General features: G+C 46.7%; 1 protein-coding gene across 1 annotated transcript in view; it reads left to right on the forward strand.

Annotated features, from left to right (window-relative positions):
• Positions 1–24,847, forward strand: part of LOC138259383 (uncharacterized) — a 62,004-nt gene extending 37,157 nt beyond the window's left edge. Inside the window, exon 2 of the mRNA XM_069207096.1 lies at positions 16,915–24,847. Coding sequence (XP_069063197.1) covers positions 20,431–21,522 — 1,092 coding nt within the window. The 5' untranslated portion in view covers positions 16,915–20,430 and the 3' untranslated portion in view covers positions 21,523–24,847. The remainder of the gene's footprint in view (positions 1–16,914) is intronic.
• Positions 24,848–27,140: the final 2,293 nt, after the last annotated feature.

Genomic DNA, 27,140 nt, shown 5'->3' on the forward strand with positions numbered 1-27,140 from the left:
GTAGTTTTTTCATAACCGATAGAGATGATCCATGGTAGAGGCCATTGGCATAATCCACTTTGGATAGTACAAGCGAGATAGTAGCTTGCACCTTGTGTGGAAATCCGAGGTGGGGGAAGATGAGTCGTAAAGACTTCAAGGTGATGAAGCTTGTTCTTGCTAATTTGTCCACTTGGGCATTCATAGTTAACTTGGAATCCATGGTGATTCCTAGGTTTTTAACTTCCTTGGATAATTGAGGAGGTGGCCCGAGATCGTCAGGCCAGAAAACACAGAGGGTCATAACTTTTCCAGTCACCACATATGAGTATTTCTGTTTTGGAGGTATTTAGTTTGAGATGGCTCCAGGTCATCCACTGATCAACGGCTCTGAGGCAACTGAAGATTTGTGAGTTTTCAATGTTTTTGTGGCATTCTAATTTAAGTAGTATTTGTGTCTCATCTGCATAGTTGTAGCATGTGAGATGAAAATCATTGATCAGTTCTGGTAAAGATATCATGTAGATGTTGAAAAGCAAAGGTGAGATGATTGATCCTTGGGGGACCCCTGCTTTTGTGAGGTTGGGTTCGGGCGAGAAGGGGGGCGAGTGGATGATATTAGATCTTTTTTGAAGATAGGAAGTAATCCAGTCGAGAGCAATCCCTTGTATGCCGGCTTTGTGGAGTCTTTGAGTTAGGGTGTCATGGTCAACCGTATCAAAGGCAGCCGAGAGGTCCAAGAGAAGTAGTGCAGCAACTCCATTGCAGTTGACTGTGTTTTTAAGATCATCCCAGATTGCTATGAGTGCTGATTCAGTGCTTCTTCCTGGGCGGAATCCAGTTTGGAAGTCTGAAAGTATAGAATTGTCTTCAATGAATTGTGACATCTGGGCGAATGCTGCTCTTTCTATCAATTTGCCCAGGAAAGGTCCATTTGTGATTGGTCTGTAGTTGTTGGGGTCTTGCGGGTCTAGGTTTGTTTTCTTTTAATAAAGGTCGTATGTATTCCTTTTTCAGGTCTACAGGAAAAGTTCCTGAAGTTAAAGAGTTGTTGATGATTCTTCCTACAGGTGTGGCAGCAGAAGTAGATAGAAGAATGTTCTTGAAGATTTGTGGTGGGCAACGGTCAGAAGGGAAACCAGAAGGTCTGCTTGCTTTGACCAAATCCATAAATTCATCCTGGGATATTTGTTTGAAGGACTGTAGAGGTTGGGTTGTTTTTTTCTTAAAGGGTATTTTAGGAAAGGGGTTGGTGCTGATGGTTTTCTTCTGTTTTAAATAGGAGTCCAATGTGTCTGCCTTGGTTGTTTAGTGAGTTGCCAATTTGTTTGTGAAATCTTTAGTGTGATGACTTCCTTCCATGCATGTAGGTTTTCGAATTTCATTGAGAATTTTATAAAATTCCTTGGTTGTAGATTGAGCATTTTGAATTCTGTCTGAGTAGTATCTCTTTTTAGCTTTTTTGATTGATGATTTGTATATCCTGTTAAGTTTGTGTAGCTGCAGTTTGTCTGGACTGTTGTTTGTTTTGAGCCAGGTCCGCTGCAACTTTCTGATTTGTTGCTTTATCTTTTTAAGTTCTGTTTCTCCAAGGTGTTGGTTTTCTTTTGTCGTGTTTAGTTTTTCTGAGTGGTATTAGGATATCAAAAGCTTCCTGTAGCCACTCATAAAGTTTTGGCACAGAATTAATTGGATCTAGATCTGTGTTTGCTGTTAGTTGTGTTTCTAAGTGATCCAAATTGAGTTTGCTCCATGGTCGATAGGTGTATGTATGTAAGTAGTTGTGGGGTGTGTTGATTTGTGGAGTTGTATGTCGGAAAGTTATCATATGGTGGTCTGACCAAGTGATTGGCGTGATGCTATGAATAGTAACTAGTTCAGGCTTAGCAAAAATGACATCTAGGATGTGACCAGCGATGTGTGTGGGATTGTGTACAATCTGATGTAGGTTCAATGCGACTAGGCCAGTGGTGATAGCTTTTGGATGGGGCATATTGTGTTTGTCAAACCAAATGTTTAGATCCCCAAGAATGCATAGATTGGAGTATAGTGTAATAAGGTTTGAGACTGTGTCTAGAAAAGCATCTGGGAATGTGGAGTTGTTAGGTGGAGTTCTGTAAAGGAGGAGAAAGTTACAGGAGGAAGTTGGAGTAGGGTGGCATCTGGTAAGGAGGGCTTCACAACCTTGTATTGAGATGTTGTCTGGTTTACTGAGGTTCATTGCCTGTTTGAATATAATAGTTAGTCCACCTCCTCTCTTGCCTATACAGTTTTGAGTGATGGTTTGATAGCCCAGTGGAACGGCTTTGTGTAACACTGGTGCCATGTCATCTCCCAACCAGGATTCAGTTATGAATAGTAAGTCAGGTTGTGTGTCTGTGAGCAGGTCGTAGATGTGGTGCTTGTTTTTTGAGAGTGATCGAGCATTTATGAGCTGGCAGTTTAGAAAAGGTGTGTTAGTGGCAGTGTTGTTTTGTTTAGGAGAAGGGTAAGTAGTATAATGTGAGCTTGAAGCAGGAGTGTTGCTAGTTGTGATAACTGTTTGAGGCTAACAATAGTCTTGCTTTTCAATATAGTGTTCCTCTTCCATCAGGTTAAGGAGGCATTTTGTTGGGTCTGAGTGTGTGGGTGGTGGACTTGGTGGCTGAGAGAGACATGAGGAGTGTACTGTTTTTTGTAGGGTAGTTTTATTATATAACAGACAAGGGGATGCGAGGTTGCTATGAGTGGCATGTTTTTTATTTTGTTTGCGTTTGTTTAGTGTGGATGGAGTATGGATTAGGGGTGGTGGAGGAGCATGTGGATCATGATGTAAGGCTCTAAATTGTGCAATGGAGGAGAGGCAAGTGAATGAAAGTTGCTGGGGTGCTTGTGGTAGGTGTTTGTGAAGAGTGAGAAAGTAGGGGTGGAGATGGGATGGAAATTGTATTCTTTGTGTAGTCCTGAGGGTGGGAGTGGGTATGACGATAAGTGTAATGTAAGTTTGTGTTGCTTTGATGTGCTGATGTTTGTGGTCGGTATTGTTTTTGGGGAATAGTGAGAGGGGATATCGGTGTCGTTGTTTTTGGTGAGGGATTTGTATGTGAGTTAGTGCTGCTAAGTGGAATTTGAGTGTTAGATGGGGTGTTGATGTGTTTTGGAGATGAATGTACGAGGTATGTAAGAGGTGATGGATGTGTGTCAGGGGAGTTAGTATTAGTTGTGATGACTGGAAGAGGTAATATATGTGGTGGAGTGAAATGTGGGGATTGTATGGTTGTGTGTAATTGGTGAGGAGAGGGGAAGAGTGTTTTTAGACGGTGTGTTTGAAGGCAGGGTTTGGGCATTGTTATGATGACAGGTGGTCTGTGTGGAGCAAACCGCGGATAGTGTTGGTTAGTATAAGCAGAGTGTGTGTATCTGGAAGGCTGAGACTGAGAGAAATGTATGCTGTAGTTTTGTATTGTGTGGGTGATAGGCTGTGTTAGTGGGAGTGGACAGAGTAGTGTTGGCTGTGAGAATGCAGGTGTTTGACTGTAGTAGTTGTGGGGGATGTGTGTATATGTGTTGTATATAGGGTATTGTGTTGGGGCAATGCAATCTGTCTGTGGTCAGTTTGTGATGCATGAGTTGGAGGTCTTTGTAGAATATGTGTTTGCATGTTGAGGGATGTGTAGGGGCTGAAACCATTCCTGGTCAATTGAGAATTGGGCATCATTTCTGGCCCTAGTCCCTACCTGTCCCGAACAGGCCCAAACAGGCAGCTGCCCTTGTCCTCTCTGCCCAAACAGGCAGCTGCCCTTGTCCTCTCTGCCCAAACAGGCAGCTGCCCTTGTCCTCTCTGCCCAAACAGGCAGCTGCCCTTGTCCTCTCTGCCCAAACAGGCAGCTGCCCTTGTCCTCTCTGCCCAAACAGGCAGCTGCCCTTGTCCTCTCTGCCCAAACAGGCAGCTGCCCTTGTCCTCTCTGCCCAAACAGGCAGCTGCCCTTGTCCTCTCTGCCCAAACAGGCAGCTGCCCTTGTCCTCTCTGCCCAAACAGGCAGCTGCCCTTGTCCTCTCTGCCCAAACAGGCAGCTGCCCTTGTCCTCTCTGCCCAAACAGGCAGCTGCCCTTGTCCTCTCCGCCCTTGTCCTCGACGTCCGGGCTGAGACGCCCTAGGTCCTAGGCTTAAATAGCCCTACTGGCTAAAAAGAAGCTGGTCCTAACCCTAGCCAATCCAATTTCAAGCCCTAACTAATGGGAGACCCAGCCCTAAACACCAATCATAGCCCTATTCCTGACCACCAATCACAGCCCCAGCCCTAAATCCAGCAACCAATCAGGATCCCAGCACTATCCACCAATCACAGCCCCAGAACTAACAGCCAATCAGAATTCCAGACCTATCCACCAATCTCAGCCCTAGAACCAACAGCCAATTAGAATTCCAGCCCTATCCACCAATCACAGCCCTAGAACCAACAGCCAATCAGAATTCCAGACCTAGAACCAACAGCCAATCAGATTCCCAGCCCTATCCACCAATCATAACTGCAGCCCTGGAGCCAGCAACCAATGAAAGACCATCTCCCAACAACCTATCACAACAACATATGCAACAACCAATAGGAACTTATATAGGGAGCAAGTTAACTGAAGTCCAGTCCCTGCGGTCAGGGGGGAAAGGCAACTGCTGCTCTATTCAGAATCTCCTTGGATACAGACCGGCTGAATCCACACTTCCAAGCTAGCAGAGTCTACTTTCCAGGTAAGGGAGAGATTTAAGAAACAAACACTGCAATAGTGCTGGGCGCGCACTCTAAAATCAGGCTTTTTTTAAAGGCAGAACTACAGGGGGGCAGACAGTTTTTAAGCACAATTTAAATCCCAAAAAACAGATTAAAACAGTCTCCTAAAAAACACACTCTGTAAGATGTATGTAGCCTTTTTACTTAGAAGTGAAAAAAGGGGGGCAGGGGAGGAGCGGGGGGAGGGGGAGGTGCCACAAACTAGCAAGGCAATTCACACAGTCACGGCAAAAACTAATTAAAAAAAAAAACACCACTTTAAAAGAGGCCAGGCTGCCTGAAACACAGAGTCCACAGTAAAACAGACACAGGTAGCTGAAAATAGCCATCACTTCAGTACGAAGAGTTAGCGAAATACAGGCGTTTACTATCCAAGAACCCTTTATACAAATACACCAACATAAAGTGGTTCTCCGTACAAATCCAAAATGTTTACCAAAAGTCATATCACCGTTTCATCGAAACCAAACCGTTGAACTCCCAGTCTTCTTTCCACAACCAGACTCCATAGCAGAAAGAGCACTGCATACATTAGACATCAAAAGAGCACTAATGTATTACATAGACAGAACAAAAGCATTTTGTAAAACTAAACAATTGTTTGTAGCTTTCCAAAAACCCCATGCCGGTAACCCTATATCCAAACCGGGCATAACCAGATGGATAGTCAAATGTATTCAGACCTGTTACCTCAAAGCTAAAAGAGAATTACCCATTACACCAAGGGCACACTCCACTAGAAAGAAAGGTGACACAATGGCTTTTCTAGGTAATATACCAATGACAGAGATTTGTAAGGCAGCCACTTGGTCTACACCCCATACATTTACTAAGCATTACTATGTAGATGTGTTAGCAACACAATAAGCCACAGTAGGACAGGCTGTATTAAGAACATTATTTCAAACAACTTCAACTCCTACAGGCTGACCAGCGCTTTTGGGATTCTGTGCACAGCATGTGTATCTACACATGCCATCGAACGGAAAATGTCACTTACCCAGTGTACATCTGTTCGTGGCATGTTGCGCTGCAGATTCACATGCGCCCTCCCAACTCCCCGGGAGCCTGTAACCGTTTTAGTTGCATTTAAATTGTGTATATGTAAATAAATATTCCTTTACTACAAACTATGTACATGCATATATCTACACCATTGCATGGGCATCTTTAGTATCCTTATTCTACCAACTCCTACCTCACCCTATGCGGGGAAAACAATCTAAGATGGAGTCAACGCCCATGCGCAATGGACCGAAAGGGAGGAGTCACTCGGTCCCGTGACTCGAAAAGACTTCTTCGAAGAAAAACAACTTGTAACACTCCGAGCCCAACACTAGATGGCAGGATCAGTGCACAGCATGTGAATCTGCAGCACAACATGCCACGAACAGATGTACACTGGGTAAGTGACATTTTCCATATTTATATATATATATTTGCATGGACATCTTACTTGTATATCTATAGTTGTGCATACGCAATCTTTTACTCCTTCCTTCACCCTTCTGCAGGAAATCATTCTAACAAAGGAGTTGATGCCCATGCGCACTATCACCGAGAGGAGGAGTCACTCGATCCTGTGACTCGAAAAAGACTTATTTGAAGAAAAACAACTTTTAACACTCTGAGCCCAAAACTAGATGGTGGGGATATGCACAGCATGTGAATCTGCAGCACTACATGCCACGAACAGATGTACGCTAGGTAAGTGACATTTTCCATATAAAGGGGAGACTTGCATTAGAGACCCCAAGCCTTAATAGCCCCTGGGGATCCCATCCTAAGGGGCCAAATTCAACAAGCAAGGGGAGCGGGCCACAAGCCCCCACCCCCTAGCCTTGTTACGCACCAGGACCAAATTGTAAGGTGAGAAGGGCATGGAGCCCCTTTACCCCAGCTGTATCAGGTCCCAGGGATCCCACCCCTAGTGCTGCATGTTACTATAAAGCGGAGGGAGGTCGTGAGGCCTCCCTACCTGACCCTTCTAAGCCCCAGGAACCCTGTCACCCTGGGCAAACTTAAAAAGGGGAGTGGGGCTGTACCCCTTTAGGCCCTGGGGACCACACCCCCACTGCCAGAGGTGGGTTCCATCCTGGGGCACACACACAGCACATGTTGGTGGCTGTAGGGTTCACATGGTTCTGGCTGGCTCCCTGTGGCCCTAGCCTGTTCCCTGCATGGTGAAAGTGCCATACTTTTTCCTGCCCAGAGGGAGTAGCTATTTCTGCTTGCTCCCACCTGGTGAGATCAATATGCATTCGGTTTCCATGCCTACATCAGTGTGAGCAGGAAAAGATAACACAAGTCTGATCCCAGCCGGTGGGAGCATTTTTAAACCTCCTCCTGGCTGGGAGCAAACACACGTTTCCCTGCTAGCAGGTAGTGCGGGCATGGAAACTGCTGTGTCCATGGTGTGGGCTCCCAGGGACACAGTCACTGAGACGGCCCCAGTGGATGGGATCCCCGGGCCTCTGAAGGCTCAGGGAGGAGGGCAGTGCCCCCCACCTTCATTTAAACTTTATTTTGTCCTTGGCAGATGGGGGTCTTAGGAGAATCCTTAGGTTTGAGGATGGGGGCCATGAGGCCCTCTCCCCTTTCACTTTAATTTCAGGGATACGTGGGGCCTAGCAAAACCACCCCCATCCTTTGTTTTAAAAAAAAAAAAAAAAAAAAAAGTCCCCAGGGCCACCATTTTTCTACCAACAGTGCTGCGCATCTCTTCCCCTTAATTAAATATATCCAGCCTCGGGGAAAATGGGCTGAGGGAGCCCTACTCACAACCCCTATCCCCCCACCCCTATATTTATAACAAAGTGTGGCTGACATTAGTTTTTTATTAAAATATTTTTATTTAAATTATGGCCTTCGATTTTCTCTTGGTCATAGGTGCAAACGAATCTCCATGCAACTTTCCAGAAAGGTGCTACATTTTGACTAGTTTGTGCATGGCATGTAAAGTTTTGGGTTGATCTGTCAAGTGAGGGCTGAGAAAAAAAGGGATCCCAAGTCCCCATGCATTTTCCATAGATGTCGTTAGGCAGGAATACAGCAAAAACTGCTGAACAGAATTACACCAAATTCAATAGAAAGTTTGATCTTCAGATTGTGCTATTTGTGATTTGGGATAAATCCCTTTAGTAGTTTTTGAGAAATTAAGGTTAAACAATAATTGTGTATTTTGGCAGTTTGACTTTCTCAGAGACTCTTGCAGGAGCACTAATTTAAAAATAGAGCATTCTGATTGGTCCAGGGAGGTTTACTTTCCTTGGGCCATCTATCTCTTGTGGGAGTCAGACTCCTGTGAGCGCTCTGATTGGTGGCTAGCAACATAAGAAAAATGTTGTTGACAGCTTTTGCAGTCCCGGAGGACTTAGTCCCCTGTCCTGAAGTTCTGGGAAAAACAATTTACGTGGGCAAGGTGGAGAAACCTGTTTGCTTAAAAAAATCTCCTGCCTAATGGGAGCAAACACCAAGCCTGGTCCCAGCTGGCTTAGCAGCGCTGACTATAACTTGTGCCACACCTCACCCTGCTTATGACCACATATGACATCACCATTGACATGTTTTATGACATCATCTAAGCTTGGTATTACTGCATGTTGCTGTATAAATTACTGTGGCATTGCACGTAGCATAGTTCATATAAAGAATCAACCATAGATAAATAGAAAATCCTCATCAAGTACGGTGTCCAGTCTGTATACAACTGTTCAGAGAAAGCCAATTCCAAAACAAATGCTCTACTATGGGCATCTTTTATCTTACTCAAACCCCTGAGACACACCGAACCTGCATTAAGAAATGACCTTCATCTCAATAGAGAACTGACTACTGTAAACAGTGTTTACTCTATGAAGATAGTTAATTCTATACCACACTGTTTGCAAACCGTGAAATATACCGGAGTATTCTAAAGAATCTAAGAACAGTGTGCATTCTTTGCAACAAAAAGACACCATATGATTAAAAATTACTAAGATCCTGAGGTGCTAATGATCATACTACCTGCACCCTTCATACTGTGGTGAAATCTTTACAGATCTTCTGAAGTAAAACAAGCATGCGTACATAGGTTAGTAGCTGGTGCACACACTTTTCTTTGTAATGGGGAAAATGTCCTGCTGACGAGATTTTGTCTAATAACTCAAGGCTGCTTACTAAAAGTTAGTATCTACTACGTTTAATCTTTCTCCTGCTGGAAACTTTTTCTGGAGAACCAAAAAGTTGGGTGGAGCATAATTAATAGAAATCATCCGTCACTTGTACACAGAATTACTCTTGAGTGTGAACATTTATACCGTATTCAGTACCTACACAGAGCTATGGTGCGTTAGAAATACATGCATTTTGTAAATGCTTACATCCATTAGCTGGACCTAAGCTTTACAAAGTTATATAGCATAGTATTCTGATAGTTATCCTCCACTATCTAAACTATAAAACAAACTTGCTCACTTATTGAATGTCACCAGTGATGTCATAAATGATGTCATAGAACATGTCATGAGTGATGTGATGTCATACGTGAGGTCATAAGCAGTGCAGTTAGCACTGTTATGGCATTTATACAGCATTTATACCTGTTTATGGCCCCAGGGACCACCGTCTCCCTGGAGCTTGGCCAAATTTTGAAAGGGGAGGGGGAGCAGCACGGACCCCCTCTTAGGCCGTTTTGGGCCCTGGGGACTACCACCTCCCTGGGGCAGGCCCTCTAATAACAAAGGAAGGAAGGCTGCGCAGCTCCCTCCTGGAGCGGTTAATGGCCCTGGTGACCGCCACCCTTCCGGGCTGGCCTGCTATGTCCCAAGGTGCCCACCCTCTGATATAGTTGTTTGCTGTCACTTGGAGGTATGACAGCTCCTGCCAAGCAAGAGCAAACAGTAAGTCCACTCCCAACAGGTTGGAGCAGGAAAACTGCTCCTGCCTGCAGAGGCCAGACTTCATCTATTTTCCCTGATCTCAGATGGGCAGAAAACAGATGAAAGAATTTCTACTGCATGCAGGGAGCAGCACTTCTTGCTGCTCCCTGCGTGCATGTGCAACCCCCCACTCAAAGGCCCTCTTTTTTTTTTTTTGCCTCGGAGACCATCACTTCCCTTAAGGCGGGCCTTGAGATACAGGAGGAGGTTAGCAACCTTCCCCCCTCCCTCCTGGAGCCATTAATGAACCTGGAGACCGCCACATCCCATGGCCTGCTCCCTATGTCCCAGGATGCTTACCCTCAGGACATAGTTGTTTGGTATCTCATGGCAGGAGCTATGACATCTCCCTCCAAACAAGAGCAAACGGTAAGTCTGCTCCCAACAGCGGGTAGCAGGCAAACTGCTCCAAAACTACCACCCCCCCTCTTTACCCCCCCCCAACACACACACACACACACACACACACACACTTGGAGCTGACTTTTCAGCTTAAAGCATTGCTCTAGCATGCAGGGAGCAGCTTTTTTCTTTGCTGCTTCCTGCATGCAGGAGAAATGCCAGCTCCCGCTGGTGGAGGGAGCTGGTGGGGACAAAGGGGGATTAAGGCTTCCCCCACAGTCGCCAAGACTACACACTGGATGCTCTAGGTGGGGCCAGAGCACCCTGGAACAAGCAGCCGGCAGTCGGGTCCTTAGGGCCAAAATCGACACAATGAGGGGGCCATGTGGCCTCATTTTCAAAAATTGGTCAGGCCTCTGGGGATTCGGTCTCCGGGGCCAGCATTTGCTTGTACTGGGGGGCTGGGGAGGACCTGGCCCCCTCTACTTATATTAATTTGCCCAGCCCAGAGGGATTGGGTGCCCAGGGCCAAAATCGGACTGGGGAGGCAGGGAACGCGGCATCTTTCATGAATTGGCCAGGCCCCAGGGGATGGGGTCCTCAGGACCAAAATAAGCCTATGGTGTGAGGGTTCACTCGTTTCACTACTTTGCCAGGCCCTTTAGAATGGGGTCCCCAGGGCCAAAATAGACATGGGAAGTGGGGAGCCGGGTGTTCCCCCTCCCTGGTTAGTAATAGGCTGGGACCTGGGGGATGAGGTCCCCAGTGCCGTAATTGGCCTGGGGATGGGGGCTGCGTGCCCCCATTCCTGGGTTGCCTACATGGGCCGCCTCCCCATGGCCAGTATTGGCCCTGAGGACTGCCATCTCCTCAGGACCATTCCAGCACTAAATGTGTAGCCCCCCTCTGTAGGCTGTTTACGGCTCCAGGGACTACCTCTTCCCAGGGGCATGGCCAATCAGTTCAGCATCATGGGAGGACCCCATTCCAGGACCCCCTGGGGCTAGTCTTATAATAACAAAGGAGAGGGGCTATGCAGCCAACCTCCTGGAGGCAATAAAGGACCTAGGGACCACCACCTCCCAGGGCCAGCTTCCTTCGCCCGAGGTGCCCACTCTCGGGATATAGTTGTTTGTTGTCACTTGCCAGGAGCTATGACAGCTCAAGCGAGAGCAAACAGTAAGTCTGAGTCCATGGGTGAGAGCAGGACAACTGCTTCCTCACGCTGGGGGTGGACTTTTCATCTGAAAGAATTGCTTCTGCTTGCAGGGAACATCATTTTAGCTGGAATTGGCAGGGACCGTGGAGGATTAAGGCTCCGCTTCGGTCCCCAAGACTGCACAAAGGGTGGTGCTAGGGCTACCCAGGAACATGCAGGCGGGCCCTGGGAGATGGGGTGCCTAGGGCCAAAATCGGCCCTCCCCCTTTTAATAATTGGCTAGGGAATGGGGTTGTCGGGGCGAAAATCGGGCCATGGAAGGGGACACATGGCCTCCCTCCCCCTTTCAATAATTGGCCAAGCCCTAGGGGCCACAAACGGGCCGGCGGCAGAAGAGGTGGGGGACCAGGGCATGGAGTGGGTGTCTACGGGGGTGTTGGCTGCTATAATGCTGATGTAATTGTGGTAATTATTACTGTAGATCTTATGGCATGGGCATGCATCTCTGTTTCTAGCATGTTGCTGGCCATGTCTTTATGGTAATGATTCTGGGTATAATGTTGGGTGTGGCATACTGTGGCAGTTCACTTGCAGTACAAGTTGCATATAACGTAGGCCGCCCTTTTTTCAGTGTTTATTTTTGTGGATTTCTGTGGTATATTGTCAGTGTTGTCCAAACCTATTGGAATCTGTGTTTCTCAGTGTTTATTCAGCTGCCTAACCGCCAAAATAGACAAAAACAGGTTTTTGCAGTGTTCACAAAACGTGGTGTTTATTGCAGTGATTTGTTGTAAAACAAATATTTCATTGAACAGAGAAGTAATGCATGATATGTAATGTCTTCCCATTGGCAGTGTTGTCCAGTGGACTTATGTTAAGACTGTTTAAGTATAGAAAGTCTGTGGATTGCACTTACTAACATCTCATTGGCCTGTGTCTCATTTCATTACCTTTCATATTCACTCTGTTGGGACTCTGGTTTACAGGAATTTTAAATGGTTTTAAAAAGTAACAGTGCTATATTCAACTGTTTTATTAACCCCTTCACTGCCAGGCCTTTTCCCCCCTCCTGTGCCGAGCCTTTTTTTTTGGCTATTTGGGGCAGTTCGCTCTTAGGCCCTCATAACTTTTTGTCCACATAAGCTAGCCAAGCCAAATTTGCGTCCTTTTTTTCCAACAACCTAGGGATTCTAGAGGTACCCAGACTTTGTGGGTTCCCCTGAAGGAGGCCAAGAAATTAGCAAAAATACAGTGAAAATTTCGTTTTTTTTTTCAAAAAAATGGGAAAAAGTGGCTGCAGAAGAAGGCTTGTGGTTTTTGCGGTGCTAAAATCACCAGCTTCCCCGCTTTCAGGAACAGGCAGACTTGAATCAGAAAACCCAATTTTTCAACACAAATTTGGCATTTTACTGGGACATACCCCATTTTTAAAAAAAATTGTGCTTTCAGCCTCCTTCCAGTCAGTGACAGAAATGGGCGTGAAACCAATGCTGGATCCCAGAAACCTAAACATTTCTGAAAAGTAGACAAAATTCTGAATTCAGCAAGGGGTCATTTGTGTAGATCCTACAAGGGTTTCCTGCAGAAAATAACAACTGAAAAAGAAAAATATTGAAATTGAGGTGAAAAAAACATAAATTTATCTCTACGTTTTACTCTGTAACTTTTTCCTGCAATGTCAGATTTTTGAAAGCAATATACCGTTACGTCTGCTGGACTCCTCTGGTTGCGGGGATATATTGGACTTGTAGGTTCATCAAGAACCCTAAGTACCCAGAGCCAATAAATGAGCTGCACCCTGCAATGCGTTTTCATTCTATACAGGGTATACAGCAATTCATTTGCTGAAATATAAAGAGGGAAAAATAGCTATCAAGAAAACCTTTGTATTTCCAAAAAGGGCACAAGATAAGGTGTTGAGGAGCAGTGGTTATTTACACATCTCTGAATTCCGGGGGGACCATACTAGCATGTGAATTACAGGGCATTTCTCAAATAGATGTCTTTTTTTACACAGTCTCTTATATTTGGAAGGAAAAAATGTGAGAGAAAGACAAGGGGCAATAACACTTGTTTTGCTAATCTATGTTCCCCCAAGTCTCTTGATAAAAATGATACCTCACTTGTGTGGGTAGGCCTAGCGCCCGCGACAGGAAACGCCCCAAAACGCAACGTGGACACATCACATTTTTTAAAGAAAACAGAGGTGTTTTTTGCAAAGTGCCTACCTGTAGATTTTGGCCTCTAGCTCAGCCGACACCTAGGGAAACCTACCAAACCTGTGCATTTTTCAAAACTAGAGATCTAGGGGAATCCAAGATGGGGTGACTTGTGGGGCTCTGACCAGGTTCTGTTACCCAGAATCCTTTACAAACCTCAAACTTGGGCTAAAAAAACACATTTTCCTCAAATTTTTGTGACAAAGTTCTGGAATCGGAGAGGAGCCGCAAATGTCCACCCACCCAGCGTTCCCCCAAGTTCCCGATAAAAATGATACCTCACTTGTGTGGGTAGGCCTAGCGCCCGCGACAGGAAATGCCCCAAAACGCAACGTGGACACATCACATTTTTTTAAAGAAAACAGTGCCTACCTGTGGATTTTGGCCTCTAGCTCAGCCGGCCCCAGGGGGGGGGGGGGGCAGAAATGGCCTAAAATAAATTTGTCCCCCCCAACCCTCCCCCGGGAGCGACCCTTGCCTACGGGGTCGCTCCCCCTCCGTGACATTGGCACCAAAAAAAATAATCCCCGGTGCCTAGTGGTTTCTGCCCCCTTGGTGGCAGATGACCTAAGATCGGCCAATTTGCCCCCAAGAGGGGCAGAAATGGTCTAAATACAATTTGCCCCTCAGGGGAGCGACCCTTGCCTAATGGGTCGCTCCCCATCTCTAAAAAAAAAAAAAAAAAAAAAAAAACACCCAAAAAAATTTGCCCTGGCGCCTAGAGGTTTCTGCCCCCCCCATCCCCCCGGGGGCTGATCAGCCTAATAACAATAGGCCGATTTGCCCCCGGGGGGGCAGAAATGGCCTATAATAAATTTGCCCCCCCAAATCCCCCCCCCCCCCCCCCCCCTAGGTACGACACTTTGCCTACGGGGCAGAAATGGCCTAAATACAATTTTCCCCTCCAGGGGAGCGACCCTTGTCCAAGGGGTCGCTCCCCATCTGTAAAACAAAAAAAAAACCAAAAAATCCCTGGTGCCTAGTGGTTTCTGCCCCGCTTGGGGGCAGATCAGCCTAATCAAAATAGGCTGATCTACCCAGAAATGGCCTAAAATAATTCCCCCCCCCACCCCCCCCCCCCCCAGGGGAGCGACCCCTGTCCAAGGGGTCGCTCCCCATCTGTAAAACAAAAAAAAACAAAAAATCCCTGGTGCCTAGTGGTTTCTGTCCCCCTTGGGGGCAGATTGGCCTCATCAAAATAGGCCAATCTGCCCCCAAGGCGGGCAGAAATGGCCTAAATATATTTTGCCCCCTAGGGGAGCGACCCTTGCCTAAAGGGTCGCTCCCCATACCTAAAATTACAAAGTAAACAAAAAACAAAAACAAAAAAAATAAAAATAAATCATCCCTGGTGCCTAGAGGTTTCTGCCCCCACTAATAATAGGCCGATCTGCCCCCGGGGGGGGGGGCAGAAAAGGCCTTCCCAAAAAATGACCCCCCACCCCACCCCCGGGAGCGACCCTTGCCCAAGGGGTCGCTCCCTTATGTCCATTTCTAAAAAAAAAAAAAACATCCCTGGTGTCTAGTGGGCGATTGCAAGCAATCCGGCTTTTGAAATGCTTGGAGAGACTTCAAAGGGAAGGAAATACATACCTTTGAAGCCTCTCCGGGCCTCCCCCACGTGATCGAAAGAGAAATGCAAAGCATTTCTCTTTCGATCGCGATGGAAGCTGAGCTTCCAGCACGATGGGGGAGGCCCTGTGACAAACAGCGCGCACTCGCGCGCTGATGTCATGCGGGGGTGGAAGGGGAAGGGCTTCCCCTTCCATCCCTGCCTTTGGGGGGTTGGGGGGGAAGCACACAGGGAGCGAGAGCGCTCCCTCTAGGCTGTGTGCCGAGGACGTAATGGTTACGTCCTCGGCACAGCAGCACTGTGCCGAAGGACGTAACCACTACGTCCTCGGCACAGAACCAGTTAAAGACATTCCAGGGCACATTTAGGTGTTATTCACCTGCTCCGTACTGAATACTATGGTACTAGAGTGGTCAACGCTGACAATAGCATATTTGAACTACACCAAATTAATTGTTAGCCCTGCATTGTATGATTCTGGAAACCTGATGCTTTAAACATTCTCAACACTGCTTTTCTGCATTCTTTGCCTGACCACATTAAGGCGGTGCTTCTTACCTGTAGATATTCTTAGCTGCCAAGTGCCCCCATGGCAAATGTCTCATTTCAAGTCATTCCTGACCATACACCACGTTGTATTCTAGGACTTGAATGTTTGTCGTTAACATTGTAACTAAGGGCTGAAAACCCTAGCATTAAACTTCAGTTGGATCAAAGTCAGGATTAGCAAACCTCAAGCAGAATAATGTTAGACCTATTTTTTTCTGCTACCTTGTATAACAAAGTTGATTTTTCTTTTTTTGCCACTTCAGAAAAAAAAATAATTACTCCTCTCACTTTACTTTCTTTGAATGGCATTTTATTTTGTGGCTCTGAATGTGTTTATCAGTGTTTATATTGATGTAGCCTATTTCCCTCTCAATGGGATTTATCCGTTATTATAGGTTTAAACCTAAAACAGGATTGCCTAGATGTAAGGAATGCTATAGAAGGCAGGTTGAAACCACATGTACTCACTCATCTCTATCGTCATCTGTGCACTTGTTTTTATTTGTAGAACATGTGCAATTCAGGAGGCTTATAAATGCTAAATCAAACCTGGTATGTAGTCCGGCAGAGCAATATGAAGGACAAAAATACAAGGGTTACAGTTTATTCTGAAAATTGAAATGATCGTTCAGCTGGTGAAAACAAAGTTGCAGAAAATACCAACGTTCAACAACTCCCCCCTCCAAGCACTCCTTACTCCCTGTCAGTTCCTTGCAGAAAGAAGTAGTTCACTGGAGGATGTGGCCTGTGTGTAGTAAATACTGGTAACGGGGCACTAATGTTTAAACCAGTGGTTCCCAGCCTGTTGTCCGCGGTCCCCCAGGGGTCCGTGACACATTCCCACGAGGTCCACAGGCCTGAGCCAGCAGGAAGGCACTTGTCCAGCTGGGGTCTCTGACAGAAATATATGCTTGTTTTTACATTTATTACTTCCTTTGTTCTGCAGTGTTAAAAGCACTACAAAGTTCCTTGTACACCCAGCATCTTTCAGACAAAAATGAAAGCAACAAGATAACTCTGGTGATTAATGTACCAGCTGGAGAGAGATGGGAGTTTTGTCTAGTGACAGTTTTGACTCATCTAAGGTAGAGCAGATGGTTAATATGCCTTCTGCAAACAACGTGTACCATGCAAAGAACAGTATTTTATGTGCACAGCACAGTGGATTACTGCTTTTGTCACAGATTTTGTTACTGTGCAGTTCATAAATTACAAACCTTATCTACCATAGTGAGTGATGAACTCCCATCCGAGAGCTGCACGCAAACTGCATGGCACAAATTAGAAAGCTGTTTCTCCCCAGTCTTTAATTTTCCTTATGCTGCTAAAAAATGGTTGCTTGCATAGAAATGCATTCTATGTCAGGATCGGAAGCGAGGATTATGCTTTTCTTTCTTTCCTTCAGTGAACAACAGCAGAAGTTAGAAGCAAACCACACTTCCTAGAAAACCCTGGGAAGAAACTACAAATTTCAACAACCAATCCTCAACAAGCCAGTCCATATCCTGATGCTTCTCCTCAGGCACTTCCTCTTTCTTTCCTGCTTACGACAAAGATAAGTGCTTTTCGTTTTTTCTTTGATTGTTCGTAGGTTATTGCTCTGTGCATTGTGCACGTAAGCTAAAGAAAAATAGCATACTGAGGCGGCGCACTAATTGTGGTTATTTTTAGTTTTTCCTAAGAGGGAGCCGCGGCGGCGCTACTCACTTCCCCAATCGCGGCTCGGTCACCAGTCAGTTGCTACGGTGTCTCAGCGCACTTGAGGAGGGCAGAGCGATGTTTCTCTGACGCGCGTTGCGCGACTTGCTGGTTCCCGCTGGGCTCCGCTCTCACTAGGAATACAGCGTGAGCCCACAGAATCGCGATTAGTGACACCACTGATGCACTAACCGGTCGGTATTTACAGTGCGCAACGCTGTATTTTCTCATATTTTCGGCAGCTTTGACGCCCAGCGGTCTGGTTCGGTATCGCCTCAGGAGCTAATTTCAGTAGCGCACTTAGACAAGCGCTTTCTCCATTCTGCTGCCGTGGGAGCGGGCACGGGCATTTTTGCTGCTCCCATAGATCACAGGGAGGTTGGCCCTAGGGGGTTACCATGAAACAGCTTTTGTCAACGCCGCTTTCCCTTTTGAGCTGCACGCTGTGCATATTATCATTGGACCCAGTCCTATAAATTCTTTGCTGCATGCTGTGCCTGACATTGCTGGGCTCTGTTCCACGGCGTAATTCAACACCCTGTGGTATGGGAGTCATACCAGCCAATATGCAGGGAGAGGGTTATGTGGAGGTAAAGGCCTTATCGGTTCTTTCCATTGACAATGAGTTTTGTGACGCGGTGGATACATACATTCAACAGGCGGCCCCCATTGAGCCGCTGGCGAGGAAGCTGCTCCAGCTGACACATTCTTTTCCAGCCCCCTCTTAATTTGTCTATTAAGGGTCCGTCAGACTGGGGGCAATCAGCATGACCCCATAACTGCACAATGGACGGCGACCTGGACATGGTGCCCTTTGAAAAGGTAAAACAAGCTTTTGTGGAGCCCTCCCCTCAAGATGGCGATTCTCTCTCCCTGTTGCCGTCCGCGGATCCGGAGGAGGATGATTCGCATGACTCTAATGATGAGGCGGGCCCTTCTAGGCCTTGGCGGCCGGCTCAAACTCCCTTGAAGCTTCAGTTGCCTATGGAGTCATCGGACATGTTGGACCCTGAAGACTTGGTCCACTGCCGCTCCTCCGAGTGGGGCCCCTGTGATAAGGTTATGTCATATGTTGCCGCCAGGCTGCACAAGCCTCTGGACAAGATTTGGGCGCGGTTGTCCTCACCCTTCCCTTCAGGAGAAAGTTTCCTATACCCCAGACATAGACCCCAGAATGGCCACTTTTTCACAGAAGTGTATTGGGGATCCCAAGAAAGGGATCGACAGGTCATGTCGGGCCAGTCAGGTCAAGCTGCTTGATATTTCCAATCCTCTTAGAAAATTTTGGGAGTTAGCGGAGCAAGCCAAAGTGTCAGACACTCCTTTGTCTCCTGAAGTAATCTCTGGTTGGGCCCAGAGGGCTATAATATTCTTGGGAACGCCAATTGTGGCCTCTCCGCGGAAAGGCGTAGGTCACTCCTGATTAAGGTGGATCCAAAGTTGGGGGACCTGGCTTCCGTGGAGACGGGGCCAGTGGCTCGGACAATTCTTTTGAAAAGGTCTCTGAAGAGATTTCCCCAAGTTTGTTGCAACCTTTACATCGCTTGACAAGGCGCAATCATCAATAAAGATTATTATTCAACCTCGCCTTTTTCTCTTGGCCGGTCATGGGAGAGGGTGCTCGGCCGGCCGTTTCTACATTCAAGGCCCGCTAGAAGTTCAACCCCACGCAGAGAGGCCGAGCAGCCGCTGTACTGTGAGTTCTTCCCCACTAAGGGGGGACAGCGAGGCAGAGGAACCAAAGGACCCTTATGGGGGCATTTGCAAGGAGCCCAATCCGGTAAGTGTTATGTTCGGTGGCATGTGTAGCTGCAGATACACATGCTGTGCATAGTCCGCCGTCTGGTGTTGGGTCGGAGTGTTACAAGTTGTTTTTCTTCGAAGAAGTCTTTTCGAGTCACGAGACCGAGGGACTCCTCCCCCTTCGGTACCATTGCGCATGGGCGTCGACTCCATCTTAGATTGTTTTTTTTCCGCCATCGGGTTCGGACGTGTTCCTTTTCGCTCCGTGTTTCGGGTCGGAAAGTTAGTCAGAATCAACGGAAAATTCGTTCGGTATCGGGATAGTTAGGGCAAATCGACACCGAGCCTTAAAGAGCTCCGGTAACCCTTCGGGGTATTTTTCGATCCCCCGTCGGGGCCTGGTCGGCCCGACCGCGTGCAACATTGAGACTGATGGAACGGACCCCGTTCCGATTCTGTCCTAAATGCCACAGTAAATATCCTTATACAGACCAACATTTGGTCTGTAACTTGTGCCTGTCCCCCGAGCACAAGGAAGAGTCGTGTGAGGCCTGTCGCGCGTTTCGGTCGAGAAAAACGCTCAGGGACCGAAGAGCCAGGAGGTTGCAGATGGCTTCCACGCCGACAGGACAACAAGGGTTCGAGGAGGAGGAAGAAGAAGAAACTTTCTCCATCCGTGATTCGGATTCCTAAGAATTCGACGTCGACGAGCAACCAACCGTGAGTAAGACGTCGAAAGAAAGATCACACGAAAAAACAGACAAAGCCCAGGGGACGCCACTGCTAACAGGCCATGGCATAACCCATAAAGTAGGTGACCGTCCATCGGCACCGAAAAAGGGCGAGCTGGTGCCGAAGTCGTCCGACTCAGGTCGAGACACAGGCACGCAACACTCTCGGGACCGAGAGAGTGGTGCAGAAAAGGCTCGACACCGAGACAGCGGCACCGAAGCTACTCGACACAGAGACAGCGGCACCGAAGCTACTCGACACAGAGACAGCGGCACCGAAGCTACTCGACACAGAGACAGCGGCACCGAAGCTGCTCGGCACAGAGATAGCGGCACCGAAGATGGTCGGCACCGAGAGGCCAAGACACTGAAAAAGAGAAAGATCTCGTCGGAGCCGAAAACAACTAAAGACACGGTTTCGGTGCCAAAACACCCGGCAACCAAACCAAAAACCAGTTCCTACTCAGAGGAACAATCATTGTCCTCCCAACTAAAAAGACACCGATTTGAGGAGGAATTACAAACTACAGAGGTAGATCACACACAAAAGCGGATCTTTATCCAAAGGGGTACAGGGAAAATCAGCACTCTTCCCCCCAATCAGAAGGAAAAGGAAACTTGACTTCCAACAACAAGACAAGCCACCACAAGCAAAGGTGGTAAAGAGGGTAACTCCACCACCCTCTCCACCACAGTCAACTCATGTATCACCGGCACAGACTCCACCACAATCACCAGCTCATACCACCATGAGCCAGGATGATCAGGAAGCATGGGACCTCTATGATGCTCCAGTATCGGACAATAGTCCAGAGTCGTACCCAACTAAACCCTCACCACCTGAGGACAGTACAGCATATGCACAGGTGGTAGCTAGGGCAGCCGAATTTCATAATGTATCTCTACATTCGGAGCCTATTGAGGATGACTTCCTCTTTAACACCCTGTCCTCCACCCACAGCCATTATCAAAGCCTTCCCATGCTCCCGGGAATGCTAAGGCACGCTAAACAGACTTTCAAGGAGCCTGTTAAAAGCAGAGCAATAACTCCAAGGGTGGAGAAAAAATACAAGGCACCGCCCACAGACCCTGCTTTTATTACATCACAACTGACACCAGATTCAGTAGTCGTAGGAGCAGCTCGTAAAAGAGCCAACTCGCATACATCAGGCGACGCACCACCTCCAGACAAGGAGAGCCGCAAGTTTGATGCAGCTGGGAAAAGGGTTGCAGCACAAGCTGCAAATCAGTGGCGCATCGCCAACTCTCAAGCACTCCTAGCGCGATACGACAGGGCCCATTGGGACGAGATGCAGCAACTCATCGAGCACCTCCCCAAAGAATTCCAGAAACGAGCGAAACAAGTGGTTGAAGAGGGGCAAAATATCTCCAACAACCAAATACGTTCTTCTATGGATGCAGCAGATACAGCTGCAAGAACAATAAATACTGCTGTGACAATAAGGAGGCACGCATGGCTGCGCACATCTGGCTTCAAACCTGAGATACAACAGGCAGTGCTCAATATGCCGTTCAATGAACAGCAATTGTTTGGCCCAGAATTGGACACTGCAATTGAAAAATTAAAGAAGGACACTGACACAGCCAAAGCCATGGGCGCACTCTATTCCCCGCAGGGCAGAGGCACATTTGGCACATTTCGCAAAACAACTTTTAGAGGAGGGTTTCGAGGTCAAGCCACAGAAGCCAGCACCTCACAAACAAGACCTACCTACCTACCAGGGACAATATCAAAGGGGTGGCTTTCGAGGCCAATACTGAGGGGGCCAATTCCCAAGAAACCAGGGAAAGTTTCAAGGTCCCAAAACCCCTCAAAATAAACAGTGACTTCACACAACACCAGTGGGGGGAAGACTAAGCCAGCTCCACAGATCATGGGAGGAAATAACAACAGACACTTGGGTCTTAGCAATTATCCAACATGGTTATTGCATAGAATTTCTCCAACTCCCTCCAAACGTCCCACCGAAAACACACAATATGTCAAAACAGCATATAGACCTTCTAGGACTAGAAGTTCAAGCATTACTGCAAAAAGACGCAATAGAATTAGTAACAAAAACACAAAAGAACACAGGAGTTTACTCACTGTACTTTCTAATACCGAAAAAGGACAAAAGTCTGAGACCAATATTAGATCTCAGAACACTAAACACCTACATCAAATCAGACCACTTTCACATGGTCACGTTACAAGACGTAATACCACTACTGAAACAGCAAGACTACATGACAACGTTAGATCTCAAAGACGCGTATTTCCATATACCGATACATCCCTCGCACAGGAAATACCTAAGGTTCGTATTCAAAGGAATACATTACCAATTCAAAGTGTTGCCATTCGGAATAACAACAGCACCAAGAGTCTTTACAAAATGTCTAGCAGTAGTAGCTGCACATATCAGGAGGCAGCAAATACACGTGTTCCCGTACCTAGACGATTGGTTAATCAAAACCAACTCGCTAACAAAGTGTTCACACCACACAGATTATGTTATACAAACCCTTTACAAACTGGGTTTCTCCATCAACTATGCAAAGTCACACCTTTTGCCGTGTCAAACACAGCAATACTTAGGAGCGACAATCAACACAACAAAAGGGATAGCCACTCCAAGTCCACAAAGGGTTCAAAATTTTCACAAGGTGATACAAGCTATGTATCCAACACAAAAGATACACACAAAAATGGTATTAAAACTCCTAGGCATGATGTCCTCATGCATAGCCATTGTCCCAAACGCAAGATTGCACATGCGGCCCTTACAACAGTGCCTAGCATCACAATGGTCACATGCACAGGGTCAACTTCTAGATCTGGTGTTGATAGACCGCCAAACATACATCTCGCTTCTATGGTGGAGCAGTACAAATTTAAACAAAGGGCGGCCTTTCCAAGACCCAGTGCCACAACACGTAATAACAACAGATGCTTCCATGATAGGGTGGGGAGCACACCTCAATCAACACAGCATCCAAGGACAATGGGACGTACATCAAAGAAAGTTTCATATAAATCACCTAGAATTTTTAGCAGTATTTCTAGCGTTGAAAGCATTCCAACCAATGATAACCCACAAATACATTCTTGTCAAAACAGACAACATGACAATGTATTATTTAAACAAACAGGGGGGAACACACTCGACACAGTTGTGTCTCCTAACACAAAAAATATGGCATTGGGCAATTCACAACCACATTCGCCTAATAGCACAGTTTATTCCAGGGATCCTGAACCAGCTAGCAGACAATCTCTCTCGGGATCACCAACAGGTCCACGAATGGGAAATTCACCCCCAAATCCTGAACACTTACTTCCAAATTTGGGGGAACACCTCAAATAGATCTATTTGCAACAAAAGAAAACGCAAAATGCCAAAACTTCGCATCCAGGTACCCACACCGGCAATCTCAAGGCAATGCTCTATGGATGAATTGGTCAGGGATATTTGCGTACGCTTTTCCCCCTCTCCCTCTCCTTCCATATCTAGTAAACAGATTGAGTCAAAACAAACTCAAACTCATACTAATAGCACCAACATGGGCAAGACAACCTTGGTATACCACACTACTAGACCGGTCAGTAGTACCTCATGTCAAACTACCCAACAGGCCAGATCTGTTAACACAACACAAACAACAGATCAGGCATCCAAACCCAGCATCGCTGAATCTAGCAATTTGGCTCCTGAAATCCTAGAATTTGGACACTTAAACCTCACACGAGTGTATGGAGGTCATAAAACAAGCTAGAAGACCATCCACTAGACACTGCTATGCAAGTAAATGGAAAAGATTTGTTTGTTACTGCCATAATAATCAAGTCCAACCATTGCATGCATCTCCAAAAGATGTAGTAGGATATTTACTACATTTACAAAAATCAAATCTAGCTTTCTCTTCCATAAAAATACATCTCGCAGCAATATCTGCTTACCTGCAGATTACTCATTCAACTTCCCTATTTAGAATACCTGTCAAAGCGTTTATGGAGGGCCTAAAGAGAATTATACCACCAAGGACACCACCTGTTCCTTCATGGAACCTCAACATTGTCTTGACAAGGCTCACGGGTCCACCTTTCGAACCCATGCATTCTTGTGAAATGCAATACTTAACGTGGAAAGTTGCATTTCTCATTGCCATCACATCTCTAAGAAGAGTAAGTGAAATACAGGCGTTTACCATACAAGAACCATTTATTCAAATACACAAAAATAAGGTCGTTCTAAGAACAAATCCAAAATTCTTACCAAAGGTTATCTCACCGTTCCACTTAAACCAAACAGTGGAATTACCAGTGTTCTTCCCACAGCCAGATTCAATAGCTGAAAGAGCACTACATACATTAGACATCAAGAGAGCACTAATGTACTACATTGACAGGACAAAAGACATTAGGAAGACAAAACAACTATTTATTGCCTTCCAAAAACCTCATACAGGAAATCCAATTTCAAAACAAGGTATCGCCAGATGGATAGTAAAGTGCATCCAAACCTGCTATCTTAAAGCAAAGAGAGAACTGCCTATTACACCAAAGGCACACTCAACCAGAAAGAAAGGTGCTACTATGGCCTTTCTAGGAAATATTCCAATGACCGAAATATGTAAGGCAGCAACATGGTCTACGCCTCATACATTTACTAGACACTACTGTGTAGATGTGTTATCTACACAACAGGCCACAGTAGGTCAAGCCGTACTAAGAACTTTATTTCAAACTACTTCCACTCCTACAGGCTGAACCACCGCTTTTGGGGAGATAACTGCTTACTAGTCTATGCACAGCATGTGTATCTGCAGCTACACATGCCACCGAACGAAAAATGTCACTTACCCAGTGTACATCTGTTCGTGGCATTAGTCGCTGCAGATTCACATGCGCCCACCCTCCTCCCCGGGAGCCTGTAGCCGTTTAGAAGTAGATCTTGAACATTTGTACATTTGTAAATATATTACATTAAACCTTCATTTTGTACATACTTATTTATTCCATTGCATGGGCACTATTATTAGCATACACAACTCCTACCTCACCCTCTGCGGGGAAAACAATCTAAGATGGAGTCGACGCCCATGCGCAATGGAACCGAAGTGGGAGGAGTCCCTCGGTCTCGTGACTCGAAAAGACTTCTTCGAAGAAAAACAACTTGTAACACTCCGAGCCCAACACCAGACGGCGGACTATGCACAGCATGTGAATCTGCAGCGACTAATGCCACGAACAGATGTACACTGGGTAAGTGACATTTTTCGTCAGGGATCTTCCTTCCAATTGGGGGGAGGCTGGCCCTTTTTGCACGAGAATGGGAGTCCCTTACATCGGACCCTTGGGTTCTACAGACAGTCAGAGGGTTTCGGCTGGAATTTTTCAGTTCTCCACGTCCTCTAGTGTTTACCCGTTCACAGCAGCTGTTAGTGGACCAGGAGGTGAGGCAGTTGTGCCGGAAAGTGGCTATAATTCCAACTTCCCTTCATCCTCTGGGTTTCCTAAGCAGCATCTTTTTGGTGGACAAGCAGGATGAGGTTCATCTGCCAGTAATCAACCTGAGGGAGTTCAATGATTGGCTTTTGTACCGTCACTTCAAGATGGAGGGCATCCATCTCTTGCACGACTTTTTGCGTCCCAACAATTGGATGGTATGCCTGGATCTTCAGGACGCATACCTTGCAGTGCCAATTTTCCCCCCTTATCGTCGCTTTCTTCAATTTCAATGGCAGATCTACGAATTCACGACTCTACCGTTCGGTCTATCGTCGGCTCCCTGTTGCTTCACCAAGGTCTTGAGGCCGGTGATGGAGCATCTCTGGGCAAGGGGAATGTGTCTGATCATCTATCTAGATGAGCTGTTGCTGATGAATCAGTGTCCCCTCAGGTTGCAGGAGCAACTGCAATACGCCATCTCTCTCCTCGAGGGTTTGGGTTTCTTGATAAATGCCAAGAAGTCAGCTCTGATTCCCTCCAGGCAGACCACCTTTCTGGGGTTTGTCATAGACTCTGTGGACAAAACTCTCAGCCTTCCCTCTCGCAAAATCACGAAGATTCATTGGGAGATAAAGAGGCAATCTTACGGCCCTCTACATCCCTGCGTCAAATTGCTTGGATAGTGGGTCCTTTATCCTCGTCCATACGAGCGATTTTTCCAGGACCCCTGCATCACAGGGTGCTGCAACGCTTGAAGGCCACTCACTTGCGCGAGCGCCTCTCTTACTCGGATCAGGTGACTGATGGAAGAGGCAAGGAACAAGATGAGACGGTGGCTTTCTCATATGGAGACCTGGAACGGCCGAGCATCAATTGCCTGGAGCTTCTCGCAGGTTCTTTTGCTATTCAATGCTTGACCAAGGACAGGGCAAACTGTGCAGTCTTGCTCAAAATGGACAATCGTTCAGCGGTCTGCTACCTAAACCACCTGAGGGTCCCAGAGCCAAAGCTCTGGCAGACCTGGCCAAGGATCTTTGGCATATTGTCTCACATACAATATCTCAGTCACAGCGGGATATCTTCCGGGGTCCTCAAATCAGATAGCAGACTGGTGTTCAAGGGAGTGGCCAGACACAAGTTTGTGATCCTGGGGTTTTCGCGAGTCTCAATGCACGGTGGGGTCCATTCTCTATAGACCTCTTTGCGTCCCGGCTGGATCATCAAATTTAGTTTTGTCAGCTGGAAGCTGGATCTGTTGGCAGTGGCAACGGATGCATTTCTCCAGGACTGGTCAAAGGAGAAGGGTTACGCCTTTCCACTTTCGCCATAACACATCTGGCTGCGCACGTGCACTGACAGGAGACGCAGGTAATGGTGATCCCTCTGGTTTGGAGATCTCAAGTGTGGTTCCCGGTTCTTCTGGAACTTTCTTGGGATTTTCCAATCCCTCTCCCCTGGGATCCGGATATTCTGAAGGATCCCCTGGGCCAGAGTCACCCGTTGGTTCTCCAAGGGCGTCTTCCTCTCATGGTTTGGAGGATTCAGGGAAAGATGGAGAGTCCCAGGCCTTTCATCGGAAGCTGAAAGATTGCTGGCAGCAGCCTGGGCAGTCAGCACTTCTAAGAGATACAAATCTGCATGGACAAAGTGGGTACGTTGGTGTCTTCAAAGCGAAGAGGATCCCATGGGGTGCAATATTGTTCCAGTCTTTAATTTCTTGGCTTCCAGGGGCATGGCCTATTGTACTATTAAAGCGTATCGCTCTATTTCGGCTGGTCATCATCCTGTTCACGGTTTACCTATAGGGGAACACCCTCTGGTGTGTAAACTATTATGAGGCATTCCCCTGGCTCTCCCTCCTCAACCCAGATACCCCAGTTTGTGGGATGTCAATTTGGTTCTTAATCTTTTCCAATCCTGGCAAGCGAATGAGTACCTTTCCAGGAAGGAAATATCAGCCAAGCTCGCAATGCTTTTGTGCCTTGTTTCCTGTAGAAGGATCTC

The sequence above is a fragment of the Pleurodeles waltl genome, chromosome 9 (genome assembly GCF_031143425.1).
Source record: "Pleurodeles waltl isolate 20211129_DDA chromosome 9, aPleWal1.hap1.20221129, whole genome shotgun sequence".
NCBI lineage: Eukaryota > Metazoa > Chordata > Amphibia > Caudata > Salamandridae > Pleurodeles > Pleurodeles waltl.